Below are 25493 nucleotides of genomic sequence, written 5' to 3' on the forward strand. Positions count from 1 at the left end.
GTATATATGTGAGGGAGAGCAGAAGTAACTAGGAGAGTTTGCAATAAGTCATCGCATTGCTGGAAACGGTTACCAACCAATACCTCCCATCTGACTGAACTGAGAGGCTTGTTCACTCAGCCTACAAGGATTGCACTTTCCATGGGTGCAAGGGCATTTTTGGGAAATACATGCTGAATTACAGAAAGAAAGGGTTCTGGCCATGCTCAGGTGAGGACATTTTAAAGATGACAGTCTATAAACATTGAAGTGTGACTAATGGTCGAGTGGTCAGTTCATCAGAAACACAAATGCCAGTGGAAATTAATTTATTCAGCTGGGTGGAGAGGCCATTTGAATAGCAACAAGGCCTTGGTTCTTCCCGAGGGGGGGTTGGTCTTCTGATTTGGAGCCTGGCGGGCAGGAGAAGGGGCTGGTGCCCTCGGGCCCGCGGGGCCTAGCACTGCAGCTCTGGGGCCCCCTCGGCCCGCCGGGGGCCCCCAGCCGAGCTCTGGGCACTGGCGTGGGCCGTGGAGCTGAGGACCTCTTCAAAACTGCCTCCGCTGTGATTCGTTCCGCCTACTTTCGTCTGAAATGGGCAAACAGGCAAAAACAGCGTCGGTTATTTATTATTATTTTGGTCATGGTTTTAGAAGAATGCCATAGCTTGATTCTTTTCAAATTCAGAAATACTGTTTTTCTTTAGAGGAGATGCAAAGAAAGTGGAGAAGTAAGTGGGTTTCCTAGAATGGCAGTCATACTCGGTTCTGGGGCAGAATTGCAAACTTTCCTTCTGTACAAGGATTTTAGCAACGCTGTCTTTCTCTTCTGCCTCTAGGTCAAGATCTTCAAATCCCTCCAGGAGTCTAACCCGATCTGTGGATGTGCAAGGCCTATCCCCTCACCCAGGGCACCCATGTAAACTGCAGGGGGCTGGATTTTAGGTTTAATCCCCCCAATTTTACAAATGTATACATGTCTTTAAGTGACTTAAATTTAGATTTTCCACTTGGGATTTGATAGGGCACGTCGGATTTTGGAGGAACATCTCTCAAACAGCCAGGAGGGGCTCAACTGACCGGGATTTCCAGTCTCTGCCTTGAGAGGGCGATGGGGCCAGGTGCCAGCAATTTCACTTCTTTCTAGGCTGTTGTTGCCTTTATAATGGAAATATCCCTTAAAACAAAGCTCTGATGCCTTTTGTGTTCTTGTTATCAGTTAATCAAAATAGAAACAGGAAGAAATCAACTTACAACTTAAAAATAAGTTTAATTATTTTGAAAAATTCCTGGCAAAAAAGCCCTTCAAAAGACTATTTAATAGTCCAAAATGCTTAATGCAAGTTTTCATTACTAGTCATTGGCCTTTAACCATTAGCCTATGTGGGAAAACACTGTGGAAAAGGAAGTAAAGAAGAGATAAGAACTTTGCTATTGACAAATTACTACCTAGCCTCACTAACTGAAACGAAGTTCCCAGAGAACGTGAACCGCTCGGATGTCCGTGCTGACTCCACACGCACTGCCGGGCCTGCCCTTTACAAAATCTCAACCAGGGTCTAAAAAGCAGTCCCCTCATTACAAAACCAACACACACTTTTCTCCAGTCGTCTCGCAAATCCCTCTCGACCTCAACCCTTTAACTTACTAGTTTTGATTTTTCCTCTCGGCTCCATGGTTTAGAGCCAGAGCTGGAAAACTGTAATGGGCCAGATAGTAAATACTTTAGGCCACAGTCTCTGTTGCAAATGCTCAGCTCTTCCTTTGCAGCCCGCAAGCTGTCACAGACAATACCTAAGTGGAAGAGCGGGGCTGGGTGGCAACACAACTTTTATCTGTGGACACTGAAACGAGAATTTCGGGTAATTTAAACTTCACAACATATTCTTCTTTTGATTTTTTTCAACAAATTAAAAATGTAAAGTCATTCTTAGCTCACAGGTCATACAAAAAATAGGTGGCAGGCTGGATTGGGCATTTGCTGCTCCCAGGTTTAAAGCACTGATTCCTTCTCAGCTCTGTGAGTGATCATAAGGAAGAGGGGGTTGCTTGGTTATGAACAGTCCCTCATTCTCCACTTTTTTTTTTTTTTCTTTTTAAGTACAAATTCTCTTTTGCAGTAGATGACACATAAAGATTAAATCAGGTGAACACCAATTACTGCAATTCTCTTTTGGGCTTTGTCTCATTCTTCCACATCTTGATTCTCTAAAATCATTATAGCAAAATGAAGAAGAAGGCAACCACTTTGAAATAAAGGAATTTGGCGAAGAGTGGAGTGGAATAAAGGGGTTTCTTTACCACATGGGCTTGCTGGCTGCACACTGGAATACTCTGGCAAGGACCTGCTTATGCAAACACATGGACAATAAACCGGTCTGGCCACCCCTCTAGTCATTATGGCTTTCCATCCAATAATTTTTTTGTCACTTTGTCCTGAAAATTACAATTGTTCTTTGCATACAATTTCATGTGAATTATTGAGTTGGGCTTCCTAATCTCTCTCATAATAAAGCAGCTGACTGAGAAGACATAAAGAAACAAGAAGTATAATATATCTGGTTTTTTTTTTTTTTTAAGGTGTTGATTCAGGCACAAAATGTATTCATCAAAATGTAGGTGCTCCAAATATATGACATGGGTGCAGAATGAGGGAAAAGGATGCTTCACTTGGACATGGTACAGTATATCAAATGGAGTTCACGGTGATTAATTCTGGGTCTGATGCTTTTTAAACCTGTTCATTTGTTTGTTTTGAATGAAATAGAAAGTATACTCATGGATTGAATAGGTGATACCTGCTGAGATGTCACGAAGTAATGCATTGCAAGGATTTAGGCAGAAAGGACTACATTTTATATGATTATAATGAATTTCATGGAAAATCAAGTTAGCTACAAAATTGGATATAAAGGAAGCACAGTCAATCGGGTACAGATGCCACCTTGTATGTGACAGATTGTGTGACAAGAAGACAGGAGAATGGATTTTATTTCTAATAGAACACAAATATGAACATGACTCACTATAAGTGGTGTTTTAAAAATCATGCTTAACAGCAGTACGTGTAACTAGAAATGGGGTATGTAGACTTGCAAGGAACTTCACTCATTTTTACCGGTTCAAGAGTCATTCCTTCGGCAGAAAGCAGCCTCAGAATCGATAATTGAAGAAAGATAGAGAATTTGTAGGGGAGAGTTAGAAGAAAAAAACTAAGCGATGCAGGAAATAAGCTATTTAAAGAAGGGTTAAACATATCTATTATTTAGCCTGGGGAAAGAGGAATGAGAAGTTCATAATTATTGAGGTAGTGGGAGGTTTTACACGAAGTATAATTATCAGCTATTCTCCATTGCCTGGGTGGGCAGAAAAAGAGAAGTAGGCATTGGCTGTGGTACAGGAGGTGGGTGGGATGTTAAACCCAAAGTCTTCTTAAACCCAGGTGGGTGGGATGTTAAACCCAGGTCTTGTTAAACCCAGGGACAGTCACGCAGGCAGAGAATCCACTTTCAAGAGGTCTTGACCTAGGCTGGTATCTGTTCAGCCAAGTTAGTCATGGGCATGTCAGAAGGAGGAGGCAGGCTCTACACCTTCCATCCTGATGAGGTGAGAAAAGTGAGAGACTGAGGATGGCTACCAAACACATCAACCATGTATGAGCTCTGTGCTTACTAGAATCTCCCCAAAGCAAATGAAAACACATTTTTTTCTTCTTCTTCATATTCCCATTCTATAGAAAACTCAGAAGGGACAACTTTTCCTATATCAGAACTTGTCTAACAAGCAACAGGGCTCATCCCCTTGGATTGTCTAAGGACAAGGCTCTCTACTGAATGTTGACAAATTGATCCTTAGGATTTTTGAGCCTTTTGTTCTGATACTAGATATTCTAGTAAAAAAAAGGTCCATGATCCTGGACGTGTCCCCCTTTCAAAAGTTTACCCTACAAATGGGGCAATTTAATGGCTCCTACAGGTCTTTGTACACTTAGTAAGTCATGATTGTGACAAGCACAGTAATGAAACCACAACTAGAAACTGGAAGTGAACAATCAGCAATGAAGGCATGGTAAACGCTGAGTAATATTTTCATTTTTAACCTATGGGAAAGACTCTCTGGAACCAAATGAATAAGAGTATCTGGGACCTTTAGCAAGGAGTAATGTACAACCTCAGATACCTTTTATCAGGCAGCACCTGTGAGAGCTTTGTGGTGATAGAACTAAACAATCAGCATATGCATATATCTGCCTGGGAGCTGGTTCAAGATCAAACATATTCTCAATTTTCCCTGTAATACCAATATACAGAAACAGATTGTATACAAAAGCAAGCCATTGATGTCAACATGTAATTAAATCATTGTCTAGGAGGTTCTTTGTTAAAAATATTGTTGGGAGTTTGAAAAATTTTTCCTGTTTTAAAAAGTTCTCTATCTACATTTTAAGAGTAAACTGATTTTATTTCTGTTCTGTTCTATGTAGAATAGCTTAACTTTTCTGTGTGCAAACAGTAAATTCAATGAACTTTTTCAGCACCTGCCAAATGATGGGACTGTGTTCAGTTTATACCCAGGAATCAAATGCATTATTACGAAGTAATACATTTTGAGACCCAGCTTTATCCTCCCTCCATGATAACCGTACTGTGCTCAGTATGTGAATTCAGTAAACGATTCTAGGTGGCTGACATGCAGTGGGTGGAAGTAGAATACATGACCAAGTTTGTTTTGGCTGGTCCATGTCCAAACCAGAGAAGCTCTTGGCTATTATGAGCTTTCACTCACACTCTAAATTCAGAGTTCACACGTCCTTTATCCTGTCTCTACAATCCTTTCTCATGTATTGACTTGTAGGGGCTAGATTAAGAATTCTAACCAGTGACAGGATTGAGTGGTGAACACCAACCCAATTCACTGTAATGAGCAGTTCACCCCTGCATGCATTACAGGAACAGCTCTGTAGGGTCTGTAACCCTTATTCCATGCTGGTTTCATTTACAGATTTGTAAGCAAGGAAAAAGGACTGACTTTGTGAACATTTGCCTTCACGCCTGGCACCACTTCCAGAACTAACTGTAGCAGTGACCAAGCTGTCCTGATTTCAGTGGACTCAAGCACACACAATTCACTTCATCTGTACCTTAAGACTTGTGACAGTTGTCTCAACCCTCTCCTCAAATGATTTGAAAGTAGGAGAATTCCTAAAATAATAAAAAAAGAGAGGTCAGCTCCAAAGACCTAGCTGTCTTGGCAACCGTACTGCTGGTTGTCAGCTCTTGTGTAAGCTTGTCAGTTGACCAGCTGCTTTAAAATATATTTTGCTTCTGCTAGGTTAGGTCCAGAAACCATAACCTGACATGTATTTTCCTACATAAATGGTCAGATATTCAACTGTGGAATAAATAATACAGCATTTGGCAATGATACCATTGTAATAATTCCAGATGAAAATTATTTCCAGTGAGTCAAAGGAGTGGTAGATAGCTAAATTTTTCACTTACTAATTAAATCTGTTTCTATCACAACACTCCTTTTCCCAACTCAGTGATTTTGTAAGCAGGGGCAAGTCTGTATGAAGAATGTCATGTTCAAGTTTTTCCCCTTGGAGATTTAAAGTTATTTACTCTTTTAGTGAATGTGAGATAAAACAGAAATAGCCCAAAGGAAAAAAAGTTCATAGGTTTTTTTTCCAATTCCATTAAAAAGTAATCATTTTGTCAATGACCATGAAGCGTGTTTCTGAAAGTTAATGCTTTCATTATTTTAAGTCAAAATATACCCATTACTTGTCTAATGCCTGGTGACAAATGGTGTTATTGGCATGTGTTCTTATTTTTCCTCCCAAAAAGGGTATACCTATTTGCTCTCTTACCAGACAGAACCTTCACAGCCTATTGGCATTTTATTTACACTCATTTATGGTGTTAATCTATATACCATATTGCTGTTTTAAGAGTTAGATATTTCATTTGGTGCTTTTAGGTTTCCTATATTGGACTTGGCAACATGACATTACCACTTAATGACACTGTCACCATTAAAAGTATTGTTAAGTCCAAATATAGAGACAAGAACTGAACTAAAACTGTATCTTGAAACTTGTATCCATGTCAGCTTTCATCAACTAGTACTGCCATCATTTTCCAGTCATAGAATTCAACTGAATGTTCTTCTATTTGAGACACCACTTATTCTCTCTTGAGTGCAGAAAAAAATAAATAAATAAAGAGGACTGGCCTAGAAAACACCATTAGAGAGAATGGCTAAAAACATGGGCTTCATTGTATGGTGTGGAATGAAGCAGGGTCCAATACTATCAAAGGAAACTAACATGGAGAATATGTTTTTGAGTGAGTTTGCCTGTTAGGGATTGTCTCTGAGGCTGTGACCTCCATGGGATCAGAAATACATTTGCATTTGAGCTGCATGAATTAACAAGAGGGCTGTTACATGATACTCGAACATGAGTCACGTTCCTAGGAGTGATCTTCCATAAAGCCTTTGTTTCATGATGAAACATTAGTGGAGTTACACTTGAACAACTTAAAATTATATATGTATTGGCCTCTTACTTCCATTGCAGGTTTTATTTGCCCAAGCCTGCTCACAAGATCTATCATCCACCACAGGACACGGCAGGCGGACAGTTAAGCCTAATGGTTCATGGATATGTGTTAGATGACTACAATCATTTCTTTGAAGTTAATTTCAGGAAATCGCATGCATTTGACCCACCTGCCTCAAGATGGATTCCTGGTACACAGAGGAAAATCATGTTCATTATTTGCAAGCCTTCTTTGGACACCCAAAATTTGACAAGTTGCTCAGATTTGCAGGTGGCACTACTCAATTTGTGGGTTCTTATGCTCAGGCAAAAAGTCATTCAAAGATGAACTAAGCAACATTGAATCTGTTCCCTCTATTCGTCACCAAATTAGGGAAACAAAATACTGTGGTAAAATTTCCGGATCAGCAAATTAACCAAATAACCTAAGTGTAGAAGAGAGTTCATCCGACATAATAGAATAGACATTCCTCTAATTAAATTACACTAGAGTGCCTGCTGGAAAACAGAAACTGTTTAATCAGATTTAATCATAACACATACCACTACAGTTGCTAATAGAGTAACTGAGCCCCCTCTATAATATATTAACACCCCAATAGATAAAGCAGGAAGAAGAGGCACAGTTCTCACCGAAGTGGGAGAGAATCCCAGAGGTCGATCTTCCCACTCCTTTCTCCCTGTCCCCCTCAATAGTCTAAGGCAGCTCCAGGGCTCTGGGGAGCACTGTGGGAAGAGGTGTAACCTGGTTCTAGCCCCTTATTTTAAATGTGATGAAACTGATATCATTGAGTTGACTCCCAAGGCTGCAAAGCTAATTCTTGGCAGAGCAGGGGTACAACCTGCATCTTCTGGTTCCCAATCTCACATTCATTCTTCTGTACTCTATTATGATTAGTTTGACCATGTCTCATTTATATCAGTAAGCCATGCATTTATCTGGAAATGTCTCTTGCACAAATTTCCATCTGGCCAGTCATTTTAAGAACACTTTTATTGCCCACTTTAATATCTACCTTAAAAAGACTAATGATATCCTTTCTAGAACTGTGGCCTTCTTAGTCTTCTATCCTTCCCTTTAAACTTTCTCTTGGGCTGGCATCTAATTATGTTGAAATAGGAAATGTATTTCATCTTTCCCAAGTGTGCCCGGAATCTTCTAGGCCCTGTGCTAAGGGCTTTACACAAGTTACTTTGTTTGCATGTCACTACAACCCTATGTACATTTAAGGAAATGGAGACTGGGGACAGGTTAGTTAACTTGTCTTGGTTCTCACAGCAGAGACAGGATTTAAGCTGGTCTGTCTGGTCAAAAGCCCAAACCCATTACACCATAATTCTATAGAATTGTCAGCCTTTGTTCCTCACAACCATTAGAAAAGAAAGTTGGTTGGCACATCAATAATTTCCTTTCATTTAAAGGAAGAAAACAAACATGGAGTAAATATCAACAAGTTCATATGCATTCCACATTAATATTATATAAAAATAATTTACACACATTACCTCATAGCAGGCATACTTATGGAATGGCGAATGGAGTAGCTTCAGGGCAAAAGCAGATTAAAGGGGCAATAAAGGAAGGAAAAAGAAAACAGCACAATATAAGTTCACGAAAAACTCCCTAGTCACAGTTCTAAAACAGCAATTTCAAATATCTGAAGTATTCCCTGTCTACCCACAGAGAGGATGTTTGGTCTCCTTTGGTGTGATGAGCCACAGTTGGCTTCCAAGGGTAAGAAGAGTAAATGGTGGGTTGCTGCATATTATTTCGCTCCTTGTAGCTTCCCTGAACCAAGCAATCTGAGGAGAAGGGTTCCCCCAGGTCAGGTCAGTAGCCCACGGCCATCCACTCCTGCTCTGACCAGGATCTCCCCACTTTTCTGCTCAGGAATAGAGCAAGTGGGGACCAGAAGAACCCGGGAAGGAGAGCCAGGCAGAGGGAAGGCGATAGTTAAATGCGAAGCACACGCTGTCCAAACACCATTCACCGAGTCCAGCAGGAGAGCAGGGGCTCCAGCATCTATTCTGGTTTAATTGGCAAGGACATCTGGTACAAATATAAATATTCCTCAGAATTCTAAGACTCTGCCTTCTCCCCTTCCCTCAGATTGCCTGTTATTTTCTATGTGCGTTCCACTCAGAAATCAGGGCTCAGGGGGAGGGAGGGAGCCAAATGGGGCTATCACACTTCAACACCTTCCCTGCTTTCTCTTCTCCCAAGAGGCTCACAGGTCAGCAGTCAAACCCATCCCCCATCCCCATCCATAGCAACTGAGGTCATTGGGATGGGAAGTGCTTTACTGGAATGTAGGGTAAAAAAAGGACAGGGAAATTCAGGGGACACTTATGGTCTTACCATTGACATTCCGTTTAGAAACTATAGGCAAAATATTTCCTCAGAAATTACATCAAGATAGACCTTATAAAAGAAATTTATCAGCATTACCAAGCTATTCATCTTTTTAAAGATAGGCAGTTTTCTTAGAAAAAGGAATTTAAAAAAAAGTATTAAGGTTCCAGCTTAAAAAAAAAAAAGGCTCAGAGGCCTGTGGCTGTCAGTTGCACACTTTATGACTAATGTCCTTTTCCAGCAATCTTTCTCTCCTTCAACTTCAGAAGGCACAGAGAGTTGAAGGTAAAACACCCATACAATAATCGTTACGAGAAATTCGGAGAAACACACCATCTAGAGAAAATAACTTCCCCTTTCTCAACTCCACTTTCTATAAATTTTTTACAAGGACACAACTCTCAAGTTCCACGTTCCTTTTTTTGTCTTCTTTCAATTCTATGGACGGATAAAACAACAACCTTTACGTAAGTGGGAAGAACTGTCAGCAAGAAGATACCAAAGACATTGCTCAGCAATGGAAATCGGTCCAGGATTTCGGAAACAAGGTAAGTAAATTTAAGTGTAGTAGGTGCCCAACGATCTGCATCTTCCTGGGTCATGAGCACGCTCAGGAAGAGGAGGTCTGCTCTTGGTGTGGAGGCACAGTGTGCCAGAAGCAAAGCAGCAGCAAAGCAGCAGGAAGACAGCCCCATCCGGGCCAGGCGATGCTTACCCAATGGAGTGGGACCTGCAGCCAGCGCAGCACAGAAGAGAAGAGCAGAGCAGTCAGCATGTCAGCAAGCTAAAAGCAACCACCCCAGGTTGTCCCTTCTTTCAGGACCCCAAAGGCAAAAATTAGTTAACTCCTTTCATCCATCAGTTTACATTTATTTTGTTTTGTTCTGTTTTGCTTTTATTTTTTAAGTATAGTGACTTGTTAATGCATCTTAAAAATCATTGTACCAATGTCTTAGAATTTTGCTTCTGCCTATTATTCCCATGGATATGTAGAGATAGCTGGACCTTTCTAATAAAATGATGCGCCTCCTCCAATCATTTCATCACCCCTGGATCACAGCGTGAACAAATTCACGGCAAAGTTCCAAGAAATTGCCAATGTTACTATAAAAATGATTCCAGCAGCTTGCATTGCTTCAGAGTGCTTTCATCAAAGTGACCTCATTTTAATGTGACAGGAAACATTTTAGTTAGGTTGGTATTGACAATGTTAATTTACAAAGAAAGAGACTGAACAATTTAGTGACTGGACCACGGCAACTTCACTCAACAGTGATCAGGCTAAAATGAGAAACTTAGTTCTGGAAATAGAACTTATTTTTATAAAATATATACATTAAATGCTAACATAGTGCTTTGCTTTCAGTTTTTAAAAGGTCCAAATTCTAGATTTTCAGAATCTGAGCATTAATTTGGCATTATTTTTAATAAAAACTTAGAGGTACTATTTTTATTCCCAGGTATCTGAATTTTGTGGCAATATTTTTGAACAGGTTCAAAAATTTGTTCCCAGAATGCACAAAAGAATTTGATAACATGACTAATAATATATAGAATAATATGTCACTTTTAAAAAAAGAAGACTTTAAAGAAAAATGCTTGTGACAAAATTTTAAAATGTGCCCACTATCATTTCATGAACTGGCACATAAATTTGAAGAATTAAATGAAAACCTACACATTTTTATAATCTAAGAATCTTTATTAAATGTAAGCACTTTTAAAATTTGACTTCTGTATATATTGTTTAAACATAATTTAAAACTTAAAAAACTCTGCAAAGCTATTGCTTTCATAGAAAGTTACCCTCACCTGTATATAAATGTTAGATCTGATAGTTGGAGAAAAATACAGCTCTGAATTTTTCAAATGCTACAAAATATTACAGGACTATATTTGAGTCTCTAGTAACATAGGATACATTTTCCAATATTTCTAGCCACAGTTTATAATGCAAGTGTTGTATCTTCTATATTGAGCAATGATTTAATTAATGCTCCTGGGAAATAGGTTATCCATTACCTTAAAACAAAACCACATTGCATAAAAAGGAAAGCCGGTGGACACAACCTAGACATACATAATCAGTGTATGAACGGGAATATGCCATATTCTTTGCTATCTTGAAACAATAAGTAGCAGAGCCTTTATGTTAATGGATGCTCCCTAATTTCCATTATGTGGGGCCACTTTGTAACTGAGAGGGTCCACTTGGTAAGGATAAAAACTAGAATTGAGCGACTGTTACATGCCAGGCTCTCTCCTAACTACAGCTCTTACAATAACCCAATGACATTGTTACTCTTATCCCCATTTTGTAAATGAGGACACCCAGCCATAACCTGTCCGGCTGAAGCAGAATCACCTGGGGGCTGGTTGCAAATGCAGATTTTTAGACTTCACCCAAGACCTCAATCACAATCTCTGAGTGGTGGAAACTGGGAATATGCATTTTAAAGAAGCTTCAGAGGTATTTGTAAGGTCCCCTAAAATGGGGAAACACAATTCTAGTTGGCAGAGTTATGCCGAGGTCCCAGTATGAAAGTAAAAGGTTTCAATTAAGTCTGCAGAGAACAAATTTTATAAACATGGCAAAATATATTTTCTTGTGGATAACAGACAATAGGGTTTTTTCTATTTTGAGGAATTATTTAGGTAAACATTTTAATGCCATTAAATGATTACAAATTTTATGTGTAATAAAATTAGCGCTAATTAATAATCCAGAAGGTTTACCTGTCCATCACATGCTGCCTCTGAAAAATTGCAATTGCTTTTCATTATTATAATATTAGTAAAAATGAAGATAAAACTGTACTCAGATTCATGCACATGTACTTACTTCACTCTAACCCCATAAATTCCAAGTTGTTAAGATGGTGCATGGCTATTCGGCACAAGTCAACAATTTTGGAAGCCAGTAAGTAATTTAAACCCTAAGATATACATATTGGCCTCCGGGTGTCAAACTGTAGGGTAATATATAAAGGAATAGTTCAAGAATCCAGTATTATAAATAGACAGATGTTCTTTAAAAAAAGAAAAATATATTTGAAAATAAACTAAGATACAAAAACCACAATGAGGTACCATTTTACACCCACTAGAATGGTTATTATGTAAAAAAGGGAAAATAAGTGTTGGTGCAGATGCAGAGAAATAGGAAACCTCTTGCATTGGTGGGAATGTAAAATCGTGCAGCTGTTATGGACAACAGTTTGGCAATTCCTCAGAAAGTTAAACAGAAAATTACCAAATGGCCCAGTAATTCCATGTCTAGTATATATCCGACAGAAGTGATCAGATATTTGTATACCATGTTCACAGCAGCACTAAGGAAGTGGAAGCAACCCAAATGTCCATTAACAGATGAATGAATAAACAAAATGTGGTATATGCATACAATGGAATATTATTCAGTTGTAAAAAGGAATGAAGTTGTGATATTTGCTACAACATGGATGGACCTTGAAGATGTCATGCTGAGTGAAATAAACCAGACACAGAAGGACAAATACTGCATTATTTCACTTATATGAAATAGGTAGAGATAGAAAGATTACAGGTTACCAGGGGTGGGTGGGGAGGGGGAAAGGGAATGGGGAGCTAATGCTTAATGGGTACAGACTTTCTGTTTGGGGTGATGAAAAAGTCCTGGTCATGGATGGTGGTGATGGTATCATAATATTGTTAATGTAACTGATACCACTGAATTGTATACTTGGAAGTGGTTAAAATGGGAAATTTTATCCTGTATGTATGCTACCACAATAAACATTTTAAAAATTAAAAATTTTTAAAACCAACACAGGCAGGAAAGTCTAGCAGGAAATACAACTGGTAATATTTTATGTTCTTTATCTTTCTGTATTTTCTAAGTATTGTACAATAAATATATATGCCTTTTTAAATAACAAAAAAAAAAAACACTACGATAAATACTTTAAAAAGAAAAAATTATGTAAGATAACTTTCTAATTTATAATATAAAAAATAAAAATGGCGAATACCACCTTTTCTTTTCTGGTGTCTACAGTACATTTGGTTCTCAGTTCAAAATTTACCTTGATATTCACCCCAATTCTGTCTAATAGTAAAATACTGAAAATAGCCAAAATATATAGGGGGACTTGTTTAAAAGTTATGCTGCCACTATGTACTGGATGATGATATAGCCACTAAAAATGAAGGTGTAATAAATGTATTTTAACATATTCAAATACAATATATTGCTAAAGCGAAGAAAGAAAGCTATCAAGAAGTATCTACCATTTTACAATAACAGAATAAATATGTATGTATTTAGCACAGAAAAAAATAAGAAGGATATTAATGAAAATGTAACCTAGAATAGTTTTTCAAAGCATATTCCACTCATTGCTTATTTTAAGTTATCATTTAAATTATGGCAATTAAGTTTCAGCCTGCACTTCATTCGTTTGAACCCCTACTCTCCTCATTACTAATGATTAAGGGGGATTTCAAGGCACCTTCTACCTTCTATTTGTACTAGGTTGGGGCCAGTGGAAAGGGCATCTTTGGAACTGGGTCCCTCTAGGCTGATCTTAAGGCAGAAAAATTTCCAGTATAAAAACTTTATCTCAGTCACCATGAAACTTTTAACCATTAAAATTAAATAAAAAAATTTTAAGAAAGAATACATTAAGAAGACCCACTGATAGGTATTGCTTCCCTTTTTCTTGGAAAGCCAAGGCCTTAATATCTTCCCCTGGCCCTTTCCCACAGTACCTCATGTCTCCAAACTTCTTGCTGATGGCTGTCCCAACGTTGCTGAAAGCCGCAGTTGCCTTCTGCCCCGCGTGACTCAGGGTTTCCTGTGTTTTCTTGTAGCTGGAAGAAAAACAGAACCACAGTAAGTAACAGTTTCTGCATCCACGGTCTCCCATCAAATATTCATCTTCCTTCTCTCCTTTGAAAATTCTCTCTAGTAAATAGATTTAGGGAGGAGATGAGCCACAGAAGTAAATGTTTCTGTTCATTATTTGGGGATGATGGGTGGACTGCCGTGCATTAGAGAGAATGTCAGAGCACTGGATCTGAACTCGGGAAGAAAATACAACACAAATATATACATGAATGTGCAAACTTTTGCCCACAAGTTGTGGAACTGCTCATAGAGTAGAGAGTTATCCGTCAAGACATGCATCTGTGCCTGCAGGAGATACTTTCCAGTGAAAGTTCTTGCCACCAAAGGCTACATGGAGATCAGAAAATGTAGTTTCAAAGGGAAATTTAAGCTCTTACTAGTTGTTTAATTTGGGTAAAACTAGCCAGAAAAAGGCAAACTATAACTCATTAACTTTTTTTTCCCTAATATCTGTAGCTGAGAATAAGGGCACATTTTCTGAAGATAATATAGTGACTATCTTCAAAAGATAATATAGTGACTATCTTCAAAACACTTTTAGCAACACTGTCCTGCAATCATTTGTAAACCAATGTCCCATGAGCCTGTGACTCCTTGCAGTCTGGGAAGCCATCATTCCTTGTGTCCCCAGTATCTGGCAGAGAGATTTAGGAGACACTCAGTAAATGTCAGATGAATGAATGGGTGACATTGAAGAGAACACTCTGCTCTGAACTGGAGTTTGGCAGTAGGTAAAAAGAAAAGTAGGGCGTCAGATGCAACAAGATATTAGAGATAGAATGGATAGAACTTGACAGGAGATTATAGGACACAAATAAGAACAAGAAGAAAAGACTTCCCTGAGGTTTTGAGTATAGATGACAGGACGATGGTGTCATATATAGGACTGAGAAATTTCTGAGTTATATTAAATATACAAGCAGAAGGTGCATAACTTGAGGAAATAATGAGATATTAGCAAGGTTTGTATAGAATTTTGGGGGGTATGAACTCATTCTTACAATGCACATACCATCTTCTTTGGTATTTATGCTACACCCAGGTAAGTTCCTTCAAAGCTACCTGCAAAGTAAACTTTAACTTACATGCATAGGGTACCTGTGAGAGCCCTTTATATCATAGAATATCAGTTATTTTGGGAACTTCCCTTATCCTGCTATCCTTCCCTCTGACCCTTCCATCTCACATAGACACCCAGTCCTAAAATAATGTCAGAGTCTAAGGAAATGCTTTAAAATACGCCCTGTGGTCTTCTTCGGGGCCTGAAGTCACTTCTGTAGTTCTCTTTTTGTTAACAGGATGGAGTAATGAGTCTATAATGTTATCAGCTCCTTATGTTGTTTATTTACAAACTGCCTGGTTTTCAGGAAGTATAAAAACTATATTATTTAGACCAACAAGACAAATACTCACTTTGCTGGAGCAAGCAGACATGTCCTATCAGTTCCTTCAGTGCGCTGCACTATAATGGGTTTGTAACCACAAAGTAAATACAAATAAAATCCCCCCCATAGGAGTTTACAGTTTGAGGGCACCCATATAAATTCCATTACATTAAACTAGGAAAATGTTGACAAATAAAGCCACAAGATCTCTCAACGGTCTTGCCTGCCTCTGAAAAATATCCTTAATTTTTATTGTTACTAATTAACTATTTTGCAAACTCCTCAACTATCACTCCATTTTTCTCTTTTCTTTTCCATCAAACTTATAAAAAACTTCATTTCTTCCACTTTCTCACTGACCACTTGCTGCTTAATGCAGGGCCATCTGGGGCCCAACTTTCCATTGTACTCAAACAACTCTCCCCAAATGACCTGCTTAACATCTCGTCACCATGTGATGGTTGGGTTCATGTGTCAACTTGGCCAGGTGATGGTGCCCAGTTGTCTGGTCAAGCAAGCACTGACCTAACTGCTACTGCGATGACATTTCATGAACTTAAATCATCAGTCAGTTGATTGCATCTATGGTTGATTACATCTACAATCAACTAAGGGGAGTGTCTTCAGCAAGGAGAGAGGTTTAATCCAATCAGCTGAAGGCTTTAAAAGGAGAAGTGATGACTTCAGCAGTTGGAAGAGAGAATTTCCATCTCTACTTCAGCCAGCTAGCCTCTCCTGGGGAATTCATTGAAAACCTTCATGGGAATTGCCAGTTTGCAGCCTGCCCTGTGGAATTTGGACTCATGCATCCCCACAGTTGCGTGAGACATTTTCATAAAATCTCATATTTCCAGATACCTCCTGTTGGTTCTGTTTCCCTAGAGAACCCTGACTAATACCTACCAGATTCTTCTTTGGCCTTCACTCCCCAGATCTTTCCACTTTTCACAGTATGGATTACATTCAGTCTTTGGATCTCTAGAACATGAAGCTCTTCTGTTTTTCCCACAAACCTAGGAGGTCTCCTGCCCCCTGCTGGTGACCCCGCTTCTCCTGCTCAAGGACAACAACAAAACCAGGGGGTGCCTAAAGGCTCAGGCCTCAGCCCTCTGTTCTTCAGAGGCCACTCTTTTCCCTCAGGGAGTTTTACACTCTTAGATTTCAAACTAATACTGGCAATGAAGTTGAGTCTAGCTTCTCTTTCCTAATCTCTCATCGACGGAACATGGCACTGCTTTGCTAGAATAAAAGTTATATTCCATGAGCCTAAAGTAAACTTAATTTATGTTTGCTTACCATTTTGCAGTTATTGCACACATACTAGCTCATTTGCTTTTTAATAAGTGTAAAGACTGTCAGGTAATGTGACATATGTAAGAATAAAACAGATATGAAATATTTTACCTGTACAAGAATTTTGAAATAGCCACCGTTAGGAAATCTAGCTAGGCAGAATTTTGCAGCAGGCTTCTTCCCTGATATTTTCCTTTTCACACTAATTCCACAAGGAGTCAGGTCTTGCTACCATCCTTAAAATTCAAATCTTTTAAATGTCTTTTAATACATATCTCTAGAATTGACTTTGCATTTTTATATATGCATGTGTGTATTTGCATGTCCACGTATGCGCTAACTTCCCTAATTGGCTGTATGCTCCTTAAGGGCACCTATTATTCTATCTTATGCCTCCTTTGGAAATCTTTGCATGGCCTTCACATGGCATAAAATGTTAATACTCAAGGAACTTGTGTTCTTGAGCAGGAAAAGCAGAGCCACCAGCAGAAGAGAAGAAGAGCAGAGTGTTACTGAAGCCAAATAACAGTGTAATCAGGCCTACGGATGTGGAAAAAACAGGAGGAATGAAGGCCAAAGAAGAATCTGGTGACTAGGAGGTAATTCACGTCACAGGAGAGAGTTGTGTGAGTAGAACACAGTGGATGCCAGGTAGCACTGGGATAAACAGTAAATGAGAGGTAAGAAAGTGGAAGAAACGAGTAGCATTTAAAGAAGTCTGTCTAATGTTTTTCTGTGTGTGCAAAGGTCCCAAAATATCAGCTTATTCAGATTACAATTTTATTTTTACATTTTACTACATAATTTTAAGTTTTTAATTATGGAAAAAACTTCATCGCATGAAACTGAAATTTCAGGCAGTTGACACGTGAAATAACGTAATCTCTAATTCGTTGTTAATGATAAGGCAGTTAAAATAGTACTAAATGTTAAAGAACAGAAAGAAAACCTTGGAATTCTTATTCTGGGTATATTCTCAGTATGCTGACAGAGCTTTCATGAAGGAGTAATTGCGCCAAGAAACCAGATCTATGAAAATTCGTTAAAACAATGGAATCCATTCATTTTGGAAGTGAGGGAAGCACAGTATTCTGTCTAGATGAAACGTGCTCTTGCACTATGGAAGCTTTCCATCTGAAGAGAAGAAAATATAGGAGAATGAAACTTTCTGTCTCATTTCTCAATTTAGAGAAACAGGGACACATGCAGCTCAGAAAGAAAAACATAAGGTCAAAAATGGCTGTTGGAGATCTTCTGATCCAACTTCTTCATTTTATAGGACTCCATGGTCTAAATATGTTCTGTGATGCATCTAAAGTCCCCCAATCATAGAGATTTAGAATTAGGTCTCTTGATTCCCAACCCAGGACTCTTTCTACTCATACCACAATTCTAAAAAACATCAAGAAAAAAAATTTCAATGCAGAAATTCCTCATGTATAATAGTGAGAAAAACAGAACAACTGAAATACCCAAATAGGACACCAGCATCATCTTTGACTCTTATTTCTCTCAGATTCTGGACCCAATCCCTCAAGAAATCCTGCAAAAATTCTTCATGTGTTAGTGAGAAAACAGAATGACTGAAATTCTAGCATCATCTTTGATCTCCTGTTTCTCTCACACACTCCTTATCCAATCTATCAGGAAATGATGTTGGTTTAAACTTCAAAACAGTTCCAGAATCTGTCTACTTTCTCACCACCTCCACTGCTCTCCGCCTTAGTTCAATCGGCCATCAGCATTCACCTGGGCTATTGCAACAACCTCTTAACTCCTCTCCCTCTTTCTCCCTTTATCTCCCTGTAGTTTCTTCTTCACACAGCGGCTAGAGGGATCCATTAAAAACACTAACTCAGAGCTTGTCCCTCCACTGCTCCAAACTCTGCCCTGGCTTCTTCCCATTTCACTCAGAATAAAAATCCAAGTCCACACAATGGACCTTACACTGGCCCCACACAGCCACGTCCCCTGGCAGGGCCCTCATCATATCTTCCTCCTCCCCCTCTTCCTCTCCCTCCTCTTCCTGAAGCTAGGATCTGGGGAGGGGGCACAGTGGTAGAAAAGGAAAATGAGGGAGGCTGAGGGAAGAAGGACTGTTGTTCATCTGCCCAGCACTGACTCTGTATGGCCTGAAAGGTGGCTCAAGGGAAAGAAAAATAAAGAGATATTCTGCACCATCTGTGGCCTTTGTATGGCGGTGGCTGGATAGCTTCCTTCCTTATTGATTGCATGTTCTTCAGACATTGTGCATCTAATCTTGCTTTCTTATAACTGCTCTGCCTAGTTCAGCTTTAGGTGTTTGAGAGTGGTTTGAATTTTGGACGTTCATTCTGGATCAGAGGTGAGCTTCTGAACACATGCGTGTGTGTGTGTGTGTGTGTGTGTGTATGTCACATTCTGAATTCAATGGCTTTAATTTAAAAATAGTTATCTAGAGAGAAGTACAGATAGGAAGCATGCATTGAGTCTCAGCAAAGTTCTGTTTCAAAGGCACTTTGAGGGCCACATGAGGGTGAACATCTGCAGGGCCCCAGAGGCCTCGGTGTGGTTAGTCATGAAATTCATGTCTGCATCACAAAAAATGCAACTCTATTTCTATGTGAAATTTCAAAGTTAAAATGTAGCTATATGGATGGTTCAATGCAGTTTTAAGGAAGGGTTTTAGGTCCATTCACCCGTGATTTTTGAGAATTGCATAAAGTTAAATCTGGAAGGCACTGGAACCCAATCCCTTCCAATGACAGATAGTGAAACTGAGGCCCAGAAGGGCTATGGGTAGGTGACTCTTCAACAAAAAAGCATGGGTCAGGAGCAGCCCAGAACTTGCCTTCCACAGGATGTCTTGTTGCCTTGGAGACGGTAGACATCTGAGGGCGAATTAAGTCAGCTGTCTATATATAGCTCCAGGAAAGAAATAATAATACTGTATTTCAAGAATTCCAAGATGCACCTTATTTTTTCTCACATGTTCTACACCCCTTCCCTAGGCTACACACCACAGTTTTAGAAAACAATCAGTAGCCATTTTATGTGTATTACTTAGACACCAATCGTTGAGGGAAAGCAATTTCAAGGGGACAGGCAATGAGAGGGGTTTCTACGTGGAGAAATGATTTCCAAGAGCAAAGGAAGCAGGTTCCCCAAAAGAAACAGGCCACTGGACTCAGAGTCCTTAAAAAAACTCCCTGAGGTACCACTCACATATAGTCTAAGTGCAGGGCCCCTCTGGAGTTGTGTATTACCCAGACTCTGTAACCTTATGTTATGCCCCGACTGGGCTTGATCTTAAAATTGAATAAGTAATATAGATCTCCCACCCAGAGGCTAGGAGCCTGAATCTTGAAAAAATTTCCTCCTATGAGACCTAACCCCCAAGAAAGTCACAGTATTTACATTTTATGCCCTTTATTATGCTACAGAATTTGGTACATAGTTTGTACCAATGATAATGATACTTAAAATATTTTTCAATCTTATTATATAAAATAATGTTCCATAATATTTAAATAATGAAAAACAATTTAAATACCATTGCTCTGATCCACCTGACAACCTTGTAATTCAAATGGAAATGGTACTTAGCATTTTAGATTATATTATCTCTTATTTAAAGCTAAATATAGGCTCCACCGTTGCTAACTTACATAATTGATAAAGCAGGGAACTCATACATTTTCCTGAAATAAAACTCAAAAATTCAAGATTGCTGTCAATTGTGCATTAGAAAAACTGGGAGTATATGCTTCAAAAAGCTTGTATTATTTGCCTCTCCTCTTTGTTTCCATAATCTCCTTTGCACGGCTCATTCAGAACACTTTCCCCCATATTGCAGTTACGGTTTTCCAATATCTGCCTTCATGGCCAGCCTGAACTTCTTGAGGGGAAGGCCACATCAGGGCTGTAGCCAAATTGCCTGAATAAACCACAGCAAGGTCCACACAAAGGTCAAAGGAAAGAAAAAGTCCAGTCCCAGACCTCAGCTACAGGTGCAGAGTCAGGATTTTCCAGTGTGAAGTTTCTAACTTTGGGGAGAGCAATTGAGGCCTTAAGGTGAGTGAAAGGAAATTCCTCCTGTTCTCCGAAGCAGCTCCAGTAAATAATCTCTCTTACTAGGTAGGCTACATTTCCTAACAAGGCACCAATCCAGTCTTGTCCTGAACATTTTTCTGGCAAAGATTTAGCCCTGCTGGCAATGAGAGCTAACATTTATTGAGCACTTTATATGCATTAACTCATTTAAGACTGTTGACTGGGAGATTTTTTGAGAACAAGTAAACTTCCTGTTTTCCACTGAAAGTCAATAGGAAAATAGGCTTTACTTTTCAGAGATTCCGATTTGCTGGAATGGATAGCATTTAATTGCCTGGACAGATTAGCTGTTTGCCTAGCACACTGGCAGGGGAGCTTCAGTAGTGGGATAAGGTTCTTTACAAGCCAAATAAAAATTGTTCCATTTTTTCATGCAGATTCCTCTTGTCATGTCTTACTTATTTGAAAGTCAGTGTTAATAATCAAAAGGAGAGAACATGCCATCTTATAAAATATTTTGACTTAGAGCATTTTTATACACAGAAATAGAAAAAATTTTTAATCCAACAGTCTTTTTACAAGAAGATATTTCATGGCATGCATACAGATTCTACTACGAGAATTTTAAAAAGATCATTACTTCAAAGGTTGCATATGCAGCATTTCACCAAAGATACAAAAAGCATTGAGGATCATTTTCTTCCAAAGGCACACTAAACATGCTATCAAATTTTAATTTACCACTTGAATCTAAAAAAAAAAAGAATCTATCTCCTACCTTGTATAAATGGATGAGTGCCTAAAGGTAAGAAGAATGAGCAACTGAATGAGAGAATGGGGATGTGTGTGTTTCTCAGTTAGATCTTTAATCTTCACTGGTGCTTCTGAATTCAACAGTGCCTCACCAGGATCCTCGTAAAAAGAAATAATAATCATCACCGATCACCACAGTGTGGAAGTCTTAGAACTAAGCACAAAATCAAAGAATAAATAAATCATAAATTAAACTTCAATTTTTAAGCTCTGTGCATTTCTAAATGCCAAATGTTAGTGTTTTACTCCTCTCTATATAGGATGAGGTTATTAAGTTTTCTAAGAAGATGGAATAGTTTACATTCCCTTCCCAAACCTCCCCTCTGTACACCTACAATTTGATTTGAGACTCAACTCAAAGGGTCTTATGAGTATGTGAATTTTATGGGATGGGTTAGCACAGGCAGCACACTTATTAAAAGGAAGCATATCAGTTTGAATAGCCTACCATCAAGTTGCACTTCGTAATTCCTACTTCATCTACCTACAGAAGACATTTAATTTCTCCTCCAGTGGCCTCCCACCACTCCTTGAAGCCTAAAGACAACATAAAAAGGCAGCAGCAAACAAACAAACAAAAACAAAAAAATAGGGGTTCTTTTTCTGTGTTCTGAGATTCTCTCAATACAATTATAAAAATGTGCTTTCCTTGATGCTTAAGGAGTACAGAATGTTCAATAAGGTTATTGTAAAGGTTCAGAGATGGATAATGGAATATTGTGTGATGGTGGCACAACACTGTAAGTGTAATTAACAAAGTTGAGTGAGAAGATGGTTGAAAGAGGGAGGCTAGAGTCACGTATCACCAGAAAGAAAGCTAGGGGATAAAAATGGACTGTATAGCTTAGCAAAACCTAGAGTGGATGGTGGTTAATTGTATAAATATAAGAAATGAACTAGAACAAATGTATGTCACTGTTACAAGGTGTTAATAATAGGGTGTTATGTGGGTGAAAATACATTTAATGTAATCTAAGGTCTAAAGTTAACAGTAACACTGTAATATTCTTTCATTAATTATAACAAAGGCACTGTACCAAAGCTAAATGTCAATAATAGGGGGATAGAAGGAATATGGGATTTTTTTCTTCAGAAGAAATGAGAATGTTCTCATATTGAATGTAGAGGTGAATGCATAACTAAGTGATTACACCAAGAGGCATTAATTGTAAACTTAGGATGGATTGCATGGTGTGTGAATGCAACTGTTAAAAAAAATAATAGGGGAAACTGGAAAAAAAATGTGCTTTCATCAAGTGTAACAAATAGAAGGAGTTAATAATAGGGTGGTATATGGGCATTCTGTATTTTATGCATGACTGTTCCGTAAACCCACAACTTCTCTAATTAAAAAAATAAATAAATAATTAAAAGATGACAAGACAAACAGCAACAAGCCCCAGACACAGATGATCTCTTGAACTCATGTGTGGTTGGTCCTAAGATTCTTTCTATCAAGGAGATAATTTCAATCCGCTGGGTGATTATTGCTACTCATTGGGTCCTACTCCAATTTGAATCCCACTACAGACTAAAATATGCCAAGATCTTTCATTAACATGTCACAGATTTTCTTTTCATTTATAAATCAAACCAAACAACTTGCAATCACTTAATCAGTAGGCAAAGTATTGCCCCTAGGCATCACACACAATCCTCTGGCACCTAAAATTCTTTTCAGTGATTTGAAATCTAATTCCACCCCACCTGACCTAACACCACCTCATCATTTCCTCACATCAAGTTTTTCTTCAGATGAGGTATAGATCTTGTTCTGGAATGGAATCATGAATACTAACAGAGCAGGACCTTAATTCGGGGGAAAGAGATTCTGTTACCTTTCAGGAGCTCTGAGATGGCTTTCTCATCCGAATGTGACTATAGCCCTTTCCAGTCACTCAGCAGCCAAGAACAAAAAGTTGAAGGAAGACCCTCTCCTGAAAGTATATTATTAATAGACTCACCCACCCCCACCCCCTCTTTAAGAAAGGGATTAGCTGTTCCCTACAAAGGAAAAGTTTATTTCATTCCTAAATGTTTGTCCAAGACTGTCTGTGTTTATTTAAATAATCTCTGAGGACATCTCATCTAGTCCTACAACTTTCAGTAGCATCCATATACAGATGACTCCCAAATGTCCATTTCTGCCTGTGACTTTTCTTCTGAGTTATCTTCTCAATATATTAACTTGGATTTCTAGTAGGCATTTCAGACTTCACATTATCCAAACAGAATTCTCGGGTCTCCCCTCTCAGTCTTTCCCACAGTAACAAACAATTACTGCCTATCTACAGCAGACACTATCTTGCATGCTTGGCAAAGATAAACTCACTGAATCCTCCACTAGCTATGAAATAGGTGCTAGGAAGACTCTCGTTTTATGGATGCATTGAGGCCCAGATTTTAACTCAACCAATCGGACTCCACAGCTCCCAAGCTTACCCACAACGCTGTGTGCCCACTGTAGTAAGCAGTCCCAATATCCATCCAGTTAGTCCAACTCAAAGACTAAGAGTCATACTCAACCCCTCTATTTCCCTTACCCCCCACCTGCAAACCACCAGGAAGTTCTGTTGGCTCAACCTCCAAATCTTAGCCTCTCCCTGTCCCTGACTCTCCCTCTCCAATCTTAGGGCCATCACCTCTACCTGGACTACTCGAATAGCACCATAAATGATTCTTCAGCTTCTAGCCGTGCCCCTCCAGAATCTACATTACACATTGTAACCAGAGTGACCTTTTCAAAAGGAGAATCAGAACAGGTCACTCCCTGCTTCAAATGGCATGCACAGCCCTTGGAATAAAATCCCCATTCATCTCCCTGGCTTGGAGGCCCCAGAGGCTCTGAACTCCTCTCCAGACTCAAGCACTTTCTTTGGTCTCCTCAAAGCTGCAAAGCTGGTTTTTGGCTTTGCAGTGGCCTTTCCTTTGGTCCATTAACTCTCCCCCCACAGATCTTCACAAGACTGGCGCTTGTCATTCAGGTCCTGGCTCAATGTAACCACCCAACCTAAGCAGCTCCAACCCTCTCCAGGCTGCTCTCTGGCACTTCACTCTGTGTTATTTTCATCACAGCACTTCCTGATATGTCCTCATTCACTTATTTCTTTGTTTCTTGTCCTTTTCCCTTTCGACACTCCAGGACAGCAGGAGTCTTATCCATCTTGTTGCTTCCTATATCCCGGGCAATAACGCCTACAAGTAGATCCAAGTAATACCTGCTGAATGCATGAACCGTCATGTCCCTTTAATGGCTTTCTATTGCCCATGGATAAAAAATAACCCCGTTAACGCATGTCACAGGCCCTGTGTGACCACCCCGCCGACTAACACTAGTTGACCGGGCCACTTTCCCACCTCCCTTACTTCAGGCTTCACTCAGGCTACGTGTCTGCTGGGCTCTCCCGTCCCTCCTGGCCTGATTTATCCTTCCCCAAGTGGCGTAAACATCACTTACCTATGGAAACCTTTCCTGAGACCCCAGACTAAGTTCCATTCCCTGCTTTACATTCCCACAGTATCCTGTGTTCTTCACATCACTTTTCACCCATGATTTAATGGGTTATTTGTAATAACTTGTTAAAAAAATACTGTCTTTCTAACTAATCTGTAAACTCATAACCACAGGGAATAAGAGTGTTCTATTCATCCGACAAAAAGTTGGACACTAAATGGACTTCTTTTTGTTTTTCAAATGCAAACTACATATTCTCGCTTGTAAAAGGGACCAAAAACTGTCCCTGTTTTTGTCTCGGGAAGAGTATGACCCTCTCTCCAGAGGCCCTGCCTCCCACCCTGCCCCATCGGATGTAGGGCAAACATGACCTTCATTCTGAACACACCCACTGCACAGGGAGGTCCCACCCCCTCCCCCACTCCTTTCACGACAGAATCACCTGAACGGCCCCACCCTCCGTTCTGTCTGTCCCTGAAGCATGACTGGGGAGGCCACGAGGAAAGATCCTTCCGGGTTCTTAAAGCCCAGAAGGAAGTTCAGATCAGTGACACCAAGCCCTCAGGGCCTGGATTAAATACAGAGGCAGTCCAACTCAGGGAATTGGCGATGGTTCAGCTTCACACTGTCAAGGCCATTAACTGTTACAGGGCATCAAAGCAAAAAGATGAGGCTAGAACTTCTGACAGATGATCTCCTTTAATTGAGGGCCTGGAAACCAGCTGTGCTTTT

At 39.4% G+C, this 25493-nt stretch overlaps 1 protein-coding gene across 5 annotated transcripts in view; it reads right to left on the reverse strand.

Annotated features, from left to right (window-relative positions):
• Positions 1-291: 291 nt before the first annotated feature.
• The window catches only part of TPD52L1 (TPD52 like 1), a 148986-nt gene continuing 123784 nt past the window's right edge, over positions 292-25493 (reverse strand). For 2 of the 5 annotated variants that reach the window (XM_037843963.1, XM_037843966.1), the window contains exons 4-8: positions 13646-13747; positions 9612-9626; positions 8050-8088; positions 5119-5179; positions 292-568 (exon numbers count right to left, since the gene is read on the reverse strand). In XM_037843963.1, the coding sequence (XP_037699891.1) occupies positions 437-568; positions 5119-5179; positions 8050-8088; positions 9612-9626; positions 13646-13747 (349 nt within the window). In that variant the 3' untranslated portion in view covers positions 292-436. The remainder of the gene's footprint in view (positions 569-5118; positions 5180-8049; positions 8089-9611; positions 9627-13645; positions 13748-25493) is intronic. The other 3 variants (XM_037843964.1, XM_037843965.1, XM_037843967.1) reach the window with 3 other exon arrangements.

The sequence above is a fragment of the Choloepus didactylus genome, chromosome 7 (genome assembly GCF_015220235.1).
Source record: "Choloepus didactylus isolate mChoDid1 chromosome 7, mChoDid1.pri, whole genome shotgun sequence".
NCBI classification, from domain to species: domain Eukaryota; kingdom Metazoa; phylum Chordata; class Mammalia; order Pilosa; family Megalonychidae; genus Choloepus; species Choloepus didactylus.